This window comes from Triticum aestivum, chromosome 4D (assembly GCF_018294505.1).
Source record: "Triticum aestivum cultivar Chinese Spring chromosome 4D, IWGSC CS RefSeq v2.1, whole genome shotgun sequence".
Taxonomy (NCBI): Eukaryota; Viridiplantae; Streptophyta; class Magnoliopsida; order Poales; family Poaceae; genus Triticum; species Triticum aestivum.
In genome coordinates, this window is record NC_057805.1 from 323,267,065 (window position 1) to 323,280,524 (window position 13,460).

Here is a 13,460-nt window from a genome sequence, read left to right on the forward strand (position 1 = left end):
AATTGAGGTCTCCAACTAAAATTGGATAACCCGATTTTGACCGAATCAACAATTTCTCAACACTCTCGTTCAATTCTTTTATATTATACACTATAACACTATGCTTCCTAGTTTTAAAGAGCCAACATTCAATTGACATCTTTAATTGGAATTGGGTCACTCGATTTTGACCGAGTCAATAATTTCTCAACACTCTCATTCAATTCTTTTATATTCTCTATAACACTAGACTCCCTAGTTTTAAAGAGCCAACATTAAATTGAGGTTTTCAATTGGAATTGGGTCACCCAATTTTGACAGTCAACAATTTGTCAACGCTCTCTCATTCAATTCTTTTATACTATACACTATGCTTCCTAATTTTCAAGGCCACAGAATTAGTTGAAGTCTACAATTTACAATTGGATAACTTGATTTTGATTGGGTCAACAATTTCTCAAGGAGCTTTTTCATTCAATTCTTTTAATTCACCATGTTCCCTAATTTTGAAGTTCTTTCGTTCATTTGAGGTATTAAATTTTGAATTTGGTTTATGAATTTGACCGTGCCAACAACCTTCCAAATCAATAAGTAACAATAGGCGTACAAAAACATATCAATCCCCCGCACCCTTTCACCACCTTAAAAAAGTGCCATCATGTGAGAGTGTAGCACCAATATAGTACATGCAGCCGCCGATGCAGAAAATCCCCACATAAATATAGGTTAGTTAGCGGATAACAAATAATCACATCACGAAAGGCCCACCAAATCACCACATTATAAATAAATACACTACATCATCTCCCTCACCCGGCAAACTAAATATTCCATCAGTTCAAAATATAAGGGGTTTCAGTTTTGTGGAAAGTCAAATTCTAAAAAAATTACCAAGTTCAGAGCGAAAAATATCGACATCCACAATATTAAACAAGGAAGTATGAAAATTCATTTCATGATGAATCTAATCATATCGATTTGATATTATGGTTTTTGATATATTTTTCTTTCTATTTCTTGATGAGGCCCACTAGTAGTAGTTTGCGTCGGGGAGAAAAAATCAATGTAGTTGCCTCAAGCTACTTTTTCTCATGGGGCATCTGTATCCATATGCCACCATTGTATATGCCCTTAGTCATCCAACTTAGCAATTGTGACAATGAGGGCTTCCAATTCCCCAGTTGAAGGTACTGAATCCGAATGGATTAACCTTAGGAGGAAGAAAAGTAGGATTATATGTTCTGCCCTTTCAACGGAAAAACAAAAAAAATATCTTGTGATGGTTTTGAGTAGATGATGAACATATGTAGCAAAGAGGCGGCTAGAGGAGCTTTGTGGACCCACAACGTATCCAGGGTCTAGGGCGTGTGGCCAAGGAGTGTGGGACCCACAGGCCACCCGAGCCCATATTCCAGCTCATGGGTATTTTCCCTCACAAAACCTTCATTTTTTCGGCTCTATCAACTTTCTGGCCCCTTTCAGTGCAACCTTGCAAGAAGATAGAGATGAAATAGCCCCGTGAACATGCATGGTAGATGAGCATTCAACTTATTAAAATGTGATGCAAAATGCACATATCAGCACATCCATATTTGGTGAACCAACCTGTGGTTGGATGGTTAGAGGGACTGTGGTATCCCCAGCCCACCAGGGTACAAGTCCTGGTGCTCGCCTTTATTCCTAGATTATTTCAGCATTTCCGGCAATGCGCATTCAGTGGGAGGAGACGTTCCCGTCGACAACGAGGTGCCTATGGTGACTTCGTAAATTTCAAGATGATATGCCGGCTTAGTCTTTCGAAGTTGCTCATAGAGGTAGCGTGTGCGTGTGTGCGTTCATAGGGGTGAGTGTATGCGCGTGTATATGAGCGCTTGCGTCTATACTGTGTTAAAAAAAGCACATCCATATTCGTGAAGCCACTCATCGAAGAGAGCGGGACAGGTGGTGTGGCGGGCGGCCCGGGCTTCCCTAGCTGTGAGTCCATAACACGATGTTGGCTCGACAGCAGGTGGGATTCCACAAGCCTGGAGGACGGGACCCTCGTCCTTTGACTTCGACGAGGCCATAATGTTGGTGTCAGCCTCCTCCTCCTCCTTGTCATGAGCTTCAAGGTTAGCCGTATCTCGTTGGCAGTAGCTCCTCAAATGGAGCCCAATGGAACCACGCGATTCCCTATAGAGGAGGGTGGTGAGATGGCGGCATAGAAAAAGGCCGAGGACAGATCTAGGAGGCCTAGAAGGAAAGGAGTGTCTATACATGCCTTGGTGGCAGTTGTTTCATAGCCGCTAGCAACGCGCGGTTAGATAGGCCTTGTGTGCCAGGACATCTTGACAGAAAACGGTGCAGGCGACGAGAAAAATGGCCGGCAACAACTATGGGCATGTTGGACACACGATGGGCGCCATTAGGGCATGGCCAATGCATAGCCCCAGGGTGATGCCTCACATGCCATGTAGGTTCGGATAACATAAAAAGTAGGTTCGGATGGGGAAGCAGGATCCTCTGTAGGAGGCGGGTATTTGGAGAGAAAAAATATGGTCCGGTGCATAAAGTTAGAAAAGTTAAAGGGAAGAGAAGGGATGCATGTGTAGTAAGTGTCACTTCTTATTCTTTGATGAGGCACACTAGTAGTAGCTTGCATTAGGGAGAATAAATCAACATAGAAGCCTTAAACTATTTTTTGTCATGGGGCATCCGTATCCATATGCCACTATTCTACGTGCCCTTAGTGGGCGGAAACATGACTGCTAGAGTGGTGCAAGCAACTTTATCATTGGCACAGAGAGAAAGAAGCCCTGAAAGTTTACTCCCGCCATCTCGGTTTGTGTTTGGATTTTGGACTGCACCCAAAAACAGCGTCCCAACCTTTAAATATGGAGCCTACAATCCAGTTTCCGAATGAACTCCATAATTTTTATATATAGAAATTCTGTTAGGATGAGTTTTCTCACCTCTATCCTCCACAATGACAGTTATTATGAAGAGGAGTGTATGGCGAATATGGCAGAGCTCTAAGGAAACTCGTGCTTGTCGTTGAATTCCTTCCATTTGATGCAATGCAGGCTGCTGCCACTCTCATCTAAAGCTAACTGAGATCACAGTCTAATGCCCATTAATAACACTTGCATTATATGCTTGATGATTCCAACTCAAAAATATATATACTTGATGATCCAAAAAGCACACCAGACAAGAAACACATAGAGAGCATAATACTGCATTGCATAGAGGAATTATCATCAAGGCACTAAACATCCATAGTTATACTACCCCATCAAGCATCTTTGATATCCAAGACAAGATGTGAAGAAGAAGAAAACAGAGTGCGTGAATCCAAGTGGCTCTCAAGCAAAATCTCCAGCGAAACTACAATGCAACGTATAGTAAGTAACAGCAACTGCTCAGACCCTAAGAGTGGTACCATATCATCCTACACGAATTCTGTCTCCGACAAAGAGCAAAAATAGCACCGTAAACCATCCCAGCTCAGGATCACCTTTCAGTTCTTGATCAAAAATTCAAAACTGTAAGTGCACAGCTCACCCATCAGTCCTCGCCGGCCTCAAACATATCCAAGCGGCCGAAGCATCCTATGCAGCCGTTGACAGAGCCGTCGTCGTCCTCATTTCCGTTGCTGGGCTGCCCCCCTTCCACATTTGCGCTGCTGGACTGCCCCACTTCGATGTTGACCTCGATTTCGTCAGCCCTGGCTTCAGCAGTGGCAGTGGGGTTGGCGCGGGCACCCGCCTTGAACTGAACCACTATCACGCTCATATTGTCACTCATTCTCCGGCCCAGACATGAATCAAGAAGTCTCTCACAAATGGCACGCAGATCTGTCTCCCCCTGCGTTGATCACACCATATGTCAATCCAACAGGAACAACAATTCCATCTGCAAATGGAAACCAGCCCATGCATACAACCACCGAATGTTACTATGTGCAGAGTCATTCCTTCAACAATGTTATGCTACCAGATAAAATTTCTTTCATCCGGTAGGATGTTTCTTTTAAATGTACTGTTAGTCTCATTGACAAGCAGAAAAAAGTTGAGGAAATAAGACTCACGGATTGCAAACGCTGCCTTACAAAATCAACTGCCTCTTGACTTGACTTGACGTCCCTGGAGAAGAAGAAAAACAAGAGATGTGTAATTTTGTTATGGTAATATATAAACGAAATTACTGTATATTACTATGAAACATGAGAACAAAGATCTGTTTCTATGGGTACTAGCAGATTGTGGTGACTACTCTCTTATTAGTTTTAGCATTCATCCACGTGGACGGAAAACATGGCACGACTCCTATATTGGAACAAAATAAATGCTTCATCAAGCACTAAGGTTGTTAAGAAGAGCAATCAAACATGCTACCATTTCCAAATAGCAAATCAACATGATACGGAACCATCAAATTTAATTCATCTATGCACTACAAAGCAATAATTAACCCAGGAATTGACAGATGTTGCCCTTTCAGTAACTTGAACTCATAAAAAGAACTTAATAGCCCCCGGTCCGAGAAATTGGGAACTGAATTACACATGGTGATGAAGTGGCTCAAACTCAGACCATTGTAGTACAGTGCGGATCGAACTTAACTGAACCAAAATGTAAAAAACGCGAGTGATAAATATAATACTGGCCTAAGATGAAACAAGCATGTAAGGTAACTGGAGTGACTTTACTATGTATCAAGTATTGCATTTAGAATCAAGTCATCACAATGAAACAGTCTTCCGTATTATTTTTAGCTCAGACTTACCAGATACCGTCACTTGCTATAATAAGAAATTCAGTATCATCAGTTATGTCCACCTAGAAAAATATATGGTGTTATTTCCATCAAAACACACTCATCAGAAACAAATTTACACTGAGCTAACGCAACATAGTTACAAACTTACAGTGCGAATGTCCGGACTACATGTCACAATTTGTTCTGCAGGAGACAAAGCTTTGTTCTTCTTGAATTGAAAATCACCTGACATGCAAGTAGTCAAAATGCCCATCAGCAATGAATAGATTGTATCCAACAATGAAAGGAAATTAGATAAATACCATACCAATCGCTCTGGATATGGCTAATTTCCCCCCGATGCGATGGATGCCCAAGTCCACACTAACTAGTCGTCCTGTGATATCTCTCTGGGGGTTCTCATCCCTGGTTACTTGCCCTCCTGCCCTTTCAATTCTCTCCCTTTCCTGTTGGAGGTCTGGCTTGTGATCGGTGGATAGATCATTTGCCTTCCGATAAAATGCATATAAGAATTGTCAGGCACTACTTGGACACATTCATTATGACAGGATGCCCCACTCAGAAATTTGACAAGAAAATAGTCACTATACCTGACCATTCCTTGAGAGTACACAACGGGAATCACCAATATTTCCAACAATAATCTGGTTACCTCTAATGAGAGCCACACATGCTGTGGTTCCTTCCTGTAGGGGGGGAACATAACGTTCCTGCAAAACAAATTCCAAACTGAGTAATACTACGGAAAATAATAATCCAAAATCATATGGAAAAACAGACTATTAAGAAACAAAAGTAAGTAACACCACCAGGGAAGGAATTTGCCCATGTGCCCTTCGATAAAAGAAGCAAACGGTGTAATAAACAAATGATCAACTCAAACACACCTCAATTTTGACAGTATGGTAACTACTAAGGTGCAATGAGAAACATAAAGGAACGTTTGCCTTCCAATTTGGTAAACCAGACACTTGATGGAACACAAATTGGAATTATGAGTTAAATATATCAGTACCAACTCCAAAGCACATCGGGTAAAAGTACAGTAGATCCTCCTTATCATACCCATCGATCCCTTCCAATTCCATTTACACATAATAATATGAAGCATTATCCGAGAGATAAATTTTGTTTAATTTCTTCGACAATTAAATGCTTAAAGAACATTCAGTGTTACCTCACAAAGAGCAGCCCTGAGCAAGTTTTTCAAAGTTCTATTAACAGGAGGATCAGCTGGCTCCCTTTTCCATTCATCCGATCGTTTCAACTTCTTATCAATTCTGCAACATGTGACAATAAGTGAACTTATGTAGCAATTGTAACTATGGAGGCATGAAACAATTATGTATTCCATATCCAAACATGTGACAATAAGTGAACTTAGGTAGCAATTGCAACTATGGAAGGAATGGGTATAACATTGGTCCTTTCTCGAACACTGTAGCATTGGCCCTTTTACCTTCCAATATTGAACAAGAAGTGCATATATATGAGTGAAGATTATGTGAACATGTCTAGAGGCACTTAAATGCTTGGTTTTTTGTGGGGGCCACAGTTGGTCATATTTTTAATGAAATTTTACAGGTGATTGTTATAGCTAAATTTCAGAATTTTTGAAAAACTGCATGCCTTGCCGATATCGTATGCGCCTGCACACACATGTTCCATATGTCACTTTCTTCTGTACTTATATATGTAGAGTACATGATTTAATCATCTAGAAAATAACCTGAAATACACATGCTCCAGTGCGGTACGCAGATTGTTGCCATAGTCTGGTTCCTTGGTGAGCTCAATATGAAATTGCCTTGAACAATATAATGCTACATCAGCTCCTGAAACAGAAACAAATAACTCTGCATGACCATCTTATATAACAGAAAACGAAGGCTGAATCAACCATATTCCTATACAAGGTCATATATCAAAACAGTGCAAAGACAAACACTAGCTGAAATATCCCTTCAATACATGTGTACTACTGTAAAAAAGCACACTGAACTACTGAACATATTGCTAACATAATCCTCTCCTCTCCTAAAAAAAATGAGATCGAATAAATGTTTGGCCCCTCACTGTTTATATACAGCTCAGACCCGATTGCAAAACTTGGTCATGCATGTTGAACTGAAGCATCATTGCGCAGTTGTTTCATCATGATTGTACAAGATTTTGACAGCCAAAATTTGCGACAAATAGTAAACGTACAAAGCATGCACATATATAGTGTAATACACAGATGCACATGATGTGTACCTTGGATTACTATGAATTATATGATGTTATGATAAGACTTCCTTTAAACAGTGCATGCAATGGTCAGTTATGCTAACAGCACAAAATTTTAGAATATGTTCTAACAGTATCAGAACGAAGATCAAACCTCCATGGCCATCATAAACACCAAAGAATGATGTGGAACTGTAACCATCTAGATCTAGGACAGCTGTGAGCTGCAAATAAGAAGGGTCCGGATCAAATTCAGTATTTCACCACAATAGCAAAGCAAAATTGATTATATACATCTGCAGAATTATCATCTCAACAATTTTACAAAGTACTGCAATATTACTCACAGCATCTTCCATTTCATCACGAAATCCTTTCATAGATGACGTAGCATACTTGATTCTGTCATTCTCTTCTCCAGCAGAACACTTGGTTGTTGCATCACTCATTGCTGGGTTTGCTTTCCTGAAAGATTTCAGTATAAACACCATAGCCTAGAAATCCTTACCAGCAAAAACTAGCATGTAAACTAAATGTACTGTCACTGCATTGCAGAACGCATATATATATAGCAGCAAACTTGATAAAGGAACGATAGAAAAACAGCTAAATAACTCCCATCATGATACTGCATGTGAACTGGAACTACACTGGCACACTGCAGAATGGAAAACATATCTATGCCGCTATTTGAATATATTATAGAATTTTCAATTGCAGGTTGGCAGGTTGGTAACTCATGCTTGGATTAAGGGCCCCTGGGTGCATAAGGTATGCTTATATAATCAGAAAATTACATTACTCAGGTGCACAAACACAATGCAGATCAAAACGGAATCAAGGCTTTGCCATCAACAGCATACATATCAAAATAACTCACGTCAGCACACTCATTCATAACAAGGAAGAACTTATAGATCTCAAGGTTGCAGTGCACGTTAGCACCAAGGAAGTACAGACAAACTCAGTTTCTGAGGAACTTGGAGGATGCGCGAGATACTACACGGAGATGGATTGAGAACAATAATTAGCACTCCAGATAGCGGAAGGACGAAGAGGGCGCTGTTTTTGTTTTCGAAGAGAAAATCCACACGCTGTGAAGGGACAAGAAAACGCACATGCAGAAAGAGCGAGTTCTCGACACCAGAATCGTCAGAGTTGCCGATAACAACAGGGATAAGAACGATGGGAAGATCAAGAGTTGAAGAGTATCCAGTTGGGATGGAGAAGAGAACAGGAATAGAGATGAGCGTGGTTCTCGTGAGACTCCTCCTCCAACAATAAAACCACCATCAGCCGCCAGAGTAACAAGAGAAGAGCAGAAGCAACCAGACAAGATGCAGAAGAGAGCGAACGGAGATCAACGACGATGAGCTTCCCCAAGAAATCGGCCACCAAATGCAAGAGCAAGAGCAGCGTCGACAGCAAAAACGAACAAAATAGGAGCGAAGAGGCGAAGAGAAATCACCACGGAGTCTCGGTGCTCCTCGTCATCCTCCATGTCCAGGAAAATAACCACCAAATGCAAGAGCAAAAGCAGCAGAGGCAGCAACCAAAACGAACTAAACAGGACCGAAGAGGCGAAGAGAAATCACCATGGAGTCTCGGTGTTGTTCGTCCTCCTCCAGGAAAATTACCACCGAATGCAAGAGCAAAAGCAGCGGCGGCAGCGACAAAAACGAACGACGCAGGATCGAACAGGGTGAACAGAAATCGCGACGGAGCCTCGGCCCTGTGTACCAACTTGAAAAAAGCCGACGCAACGCAAGGGACACGAGACGGGAGCAGGCCCGAAGCAAAATCCGCACGCACAGAAAAAGAGGCATCGACTCTCGAGATTCAGGAAGCGCAGCCCTCTGCTCGATCAGCAGCGCCCAAACAGCAACGAGAAGGACCGAGGACAGAAACCCCACCACCACCACCACCACCGCATGATGCAACGAAGCAAGAACCGAGCAGAGGCGGTGACGAGAGGAGGAGGAGGAGGAAGAAGAATCTTACCCTGCAGGTGCGGATGCGGGGGTTTGGGTTTCTGGGGTTTAGGTTGGACGCGGACGAAACCAGAGAGGGGATGGGGAGGGGAAATGCAGGTTGATCGTCTCACCTTTCCTTCCTTCGCTACGGAGGATAAAAAAAGCGGGGCGGTTGTGCAGCAGAGCAGAGCAGAGTTTGCAGGCGCAGGCGCAGCAAATAAAGCACCCGCGGCCTCCGTCGTCTCCTTTCCTTTTCCTTCCCTTCGCCCCCGTCGCGCGCGTGCGAGCGTCCCCAGCCGTCGGATCGTCGTCAGTGCCAGCTGGGGCCGATCCAACGGCCCAGGCGCGTGCCACCGGGCCCGCTCGACGAGCCACAGCGGGTGGGGCCCACGCGCGCCGCGCGGGCGGGCGCGCACCTGCCCTGTTGCCGTGCGGAGTACGGCGTGCGTGAAGGAAGTGCCCCTGCCTCCGCCGCCGCCGTTCCGCCATGTGCCCCTCGCCGCCGACCGGCGACGGCGCGCTTCCTCCGTTGGTCGGTGGCCGCCGGCCGCCGGCCGCCGCGCTCCGGGGAATGCCCGACAGGCGGAGGCCAGAAGAGCTGAGCTACATCGGCCTCTCCGGATCCCCGCGCTCGCCGTCGCCGCTGGTTGATGCCACTCCTTTGCCCTCTGCTCCGGCGGCTATCCCGCCCGCGTACGCCGTAGCCTCCTGGGGTGGACTCCCGCTCGCGGCGCTCCCCCTCCTCGTCCGCGGGAACCCCCGAGCACCGCGTGGCTCGCCGGAGAAGTCGAGCAGTCACGGGGCTCGTTTCTGACGGCGGTTGTGAGCTCCGTCGTGCGTCCCGAATACGCGCACGCATATGGGCCTCTTTATTTTATTTTTTTGCTAACACACGCATATGGGCCTCTTCAGTGTGCTCGGTGCTAGCCCACACCACACTCCTCAAAAAACGATTATCAAAAAACAACGGAAAAAAAACAACGGTACATATATGGGCCTCTTTATTTTTTTGCTAACACACACAACAACATTCCCACATGTGCTCTGGAATGTCTTTTACATGTTCAGATTTTTTTGCTAAAAAAACATGTTCAGACATTTTTTACAAGTTTTCTTTATTATGAACACAAACCTTTAAAAAGTATAGGTAGAGTTTTGTGATTTTTGACATGTTCAGATTTTTTTTTGCTAAAAAACACCACACCCCTTCCTTCACTCTCATCTCTCTCTCTCTCTCTCTGTGTGTGTGTGTGTGTGTATGGCACGCCACTACTGCAAGGACGCCTGACATGCTGCGAATATGACGGCTGCTGATGCAGGCCAGCTCGCTGTTCAGGCATGAGTGTTGCAAGTGCCCCACCGGTGCTGCAGGCCGGCCAACCAACCCACCAGTGTTGCAGATGTCGCCGGTGCGGTAAGTTTGGAGGGGCCGCCAACGTGTTTGTTCATCGCCGCAGACGATGGATTTTCTGAGAATTGACAGTTCTCATATGGAAGATAGAAAACATATATGGGACACTCTAGAGAAGCATCTTTCAATTGATTTACTTAAGAATAAACTCTCGTTTTAAATCCATTGCAAAAAAAAAATCTTAGTTGTGTTGCATGCAAGGCGACACTGAGGACACTGCAAGCCGAACCATGGATCGATGCTGCAATGGTGTTGTGAGTCGACCGATTGCGGTTGCTGTGTTGCAGTATGCATGCTCGTTGCAAGCTCGCGGACGTTTTGCTATGAGCCGGCAGCAGCGCGATGCTGCGGGTCGGACAACTGTTGCATTGCTGAGCTACACACCGTTGAGAGAGCAGGGAGTGGGGATGCGGCTTTGCAACATAAACAATCGTTTTTTAGGTGTTGTGGAAGACATGCGCAGATGGGGAATGGAGCAATGGCGAGGTCAGCTCAACAAGGGGGGAAGGGGGTCATGTTGTCCTAAACTAAATGAATCGATGGCTGGTCCAGTGGTCGCCTTCTGCCAATTAGTGGGACTATATGAAGACAACCCACTTTGCTTACAGGCTATTGACATCATATGAGACCCAAAAATTACCTCTAAGCTTGGTACATAATTTTTGGAATCTTAATGCGTGTGCTGCTTTGGTAGATAATGGGAAAAAAATCCAATAATAAATAAATAGCGGAACACCCAAAATTTATTCTGATTTAGAACAATGTTTACATAATTTGAGGGATCCAAAAGCCAAACATGAGGGGGGCTGAGGGCGACGAGGAAGGGGCGGCGGCCCTGCCGCCTCCTCCCGAACCTCCACCGGCAGAGCAAGGAAAGCCGGCGGCGCAAGGGCTGATACCGCCATCAGAGGCAAGTGGATCGCCGGCGGCGGAAGGGCTGATGCCGCCATCAGAGACAAGTGGATCGGCCACTTCGGCGGATCTGGATCAGATCAGGGGGGTCCTGAACCCGATCAAATGGGGAATTCGTTTCGATGACGTCTGGGCTGCCGGACGCTGGAGGGACGGATTTCTCTATGTGTACTATCCATCGAGATGGATGGTAGTGAGAGATCTGGAAGGAGACATCCTTGCCGGGCGGTACCTCGACGTCGACATGGAGATCACCGAAGGTATGCGTTTGTTAATCGATGTCTTCGAGGTGTGTGTTGTTCATTCCATGCAGGCGGAGCCGATTGTGCACGATCAGTTCGAGGTTGTGGATCTCACAGCGGAACCCGTACCCTCGAAGCCGCGGTTCAGGGGACGTTTCTGGGTCCTGGCTAATGAGGAAGACGATGATGCGGAGGACGGGGCGACCGTTGTTCACCCGGAGGAGAAGCCTCGAATGCGACTGGTGAAGTCGGAATCTGCAGCATTGTTGTAGAGGGAGCTCGGTGGAAGGCGTAAGAAGGAGGTGGCTTTCGGTCCAAGACCATCGTCATCAGCGTCGAAGATGAAGCCATGGATCGGCCCTCTCCCCAAGGTGAGTTCGTCTGCCATTACTTTGTCAAAGTTTCTTCCATCGGAGGTGAGGACGAAGGTCACTAGGAAGAAGAAGAAAAAAAGTGCTCCGGCTGTTGTCCGATTGTCGACGGTGAACGGCGATGTTCGTCTGATCCGGGTGGCCCGACAGGAGTGCTTGAATATGTTGTTAGGCCGAGATGGGCCGGTGATTTGTGATTCTGACTTGGGCCTTGTTAGGACTGGGTATGAGGCCCAGAGACCTAACCAGGTGGCCGATCGGAGGGAGGATCTCGACGTGCATGTTCGCATCAAAGAGCGATCCAATACATGCAGGATCGGTTCCATCGCGGGAAATTTCCGAGGAGCCTTGATAACCCACAAGTATAGGGGATCGCAACAGTTTTCGAGGGTAGAGTATTCAACCCAAATTTATAGATTCGACGCAAGGGGAGCAAAAGAATATTTGTAAGTATTAGCAGCTGAGTTGTCAATTCAACCACACCTAGAGATTAATTACCTGTAGCAAAGTGATCAGTAGCAAAGTAGTATGATAGTTTTGATATTAGTAGCATCAGCAATAGTAACAGTAACAGTGATAGTAGTGATTTTGTAGCAAGTGCAATAGTAACGATAGCAGTAGTAACTTAGGAAGATCAATATAAGAGAAATTCGTAGGAATTGGATCGATGATTTTTTGGATGATATTCATCATTTGACAGTTAGGGCGATACGGCACTAGCTATAGTTCATAAATATAATGTAGGCATGTATTCCGTAAATAGTCATACGTGCTTATGGAAAGAACTTGCATGACATCTTTTGTCCTACCCTCCCGTGGCAGTGGGGTCTTATTGGAAACTAAGGGATATTAAGGCATCCTTTTAATAGAGAACCAGAACAAAACATTAACACACGGTGAATACATGAACTCCTCAAACTACGATCATCACCAGGAGTGGTCCCGACTATTGTCACTCCGGGGTTGCCGGATCATAACACGTAATAGGTGACTATAACTTGCAAGATCGGATCTAGAACATAGATATAATGGTGATAACATAAACGGTTCGGATCTGAAATCATGGCACCCGGGCCCAAAGTGACAAGCATTAAGCATGGCAAAGTTATAGCAACATCAATCTCAGAACATAGTGGATACTAGGGATCAAGCCCTAACAAAACTAACTAGATTACATGATGAATCTCATCCAACTCCTCATCGACCAGCGAGCCTGCGAAGGAATTACTCACTCCCGGTGGGGAGCATCATGGAATTGGCGATGGAGAAGGGTTGGTGATGACGAAGATCGAAGATCCTCCTCTCCGAAGCCCCAAACGGACTCCAGATCTGGCCTCCCGATGAAGAACAGGAGACGGCGGCGGCTCCGTCTCGTGAAACACGATAATTCTTTCTCCCTGATTTTTTCCGGAAAAATAGGATTTTATAGCGTCGGTTTCAGGGTTTGCGGGGCCACCAGGTGGGGACAACCCACCTGGGCGCGCCTGGAGGGGGCGCGCACCCTGGTGGGTTGTGCCCACCCAGGTGCCCCCCTACGGTGGTTCTTGGCTTCAGAAATTCTCTTTTATTATATAAAAAAATC

The 13,460-nt window shown here is 45.2% G+C and overlaps 1 protein-coding gene across 3 annotated transcripts; it reads right to left on the minus strand.

The window, feature by feature from the left end:
* Positions 1-3,212: 3,212 nt before the first annotated feature.
* LOC123099967 (probable protein phosphatase 2C 21) lies at positions 3,213-9,205 on the minus strand. Of its 3 annotated transcripts, none has more exons than XM_044521975.1 (11): positions 9,074-9,205; positions 7,317-7,434; positions 7,124-7,193; positions 6,470-6,575; positions 5,918-6,020; positions 5,331-5,450; positions 5,048-5,228; positions 4,889-4,965; positions 4,747-4,799; positions 4,049-4,103; positions 3,213-3,825 (listed from the first exon to the last, which is right to left on the minus strand). In XM_044521975.1, the coding sequence occupies exons 2-11, from the start codon at positions 7,416-7,418 to the stop codon at positions 3,526-3,528; spliced, it is 1,167 nt and encodes a 388-aa protein (XP_044377910.1). In that variant the 5' UTR covers positions 7,419-7,434; positions 9,074-9,205; the 3' UTR covers positions 3,213-3,525. The 3 variants fall into 3 exon arrangements, with proteins under 3 accessions (XP_044377910.1, XP_044377912.1, XP_044377909.1); XM_044521977.1 differs by having other exon boundaries at positions 8,971-9,081; XM_044521974.1 differs by lacking the exon at positions 9,074-9,205 and having other exon boundaries at positions 7,317-7,460.
* Positions 9,206-13,460: the final 4,255 nt, after the last annotated feature.

Coding starts and splice junctions, on each gene's coding strand:
- LOC123099967 (XM_044521974.1), bottom strand. CDS start 7,460: ATGGTGTTTATACTGAAATCTTTCAGGAAAGCAAACCCAGCAATGAGT. Junction 5,451..5,917: donor TCAGGGCTGCTCTTTGTGAG/GTAACACTGAAT, acceptor TTTGTTTTGCAG/GAACGTTATGTTCCCCCCCT. Junction 4,966..5,047: donor AGCCATATCCAGAGCGATTG/GTATGGTATTTA, acceptor CTTGCATGTCAG/GTGATTTTCAATTCAAGAAG.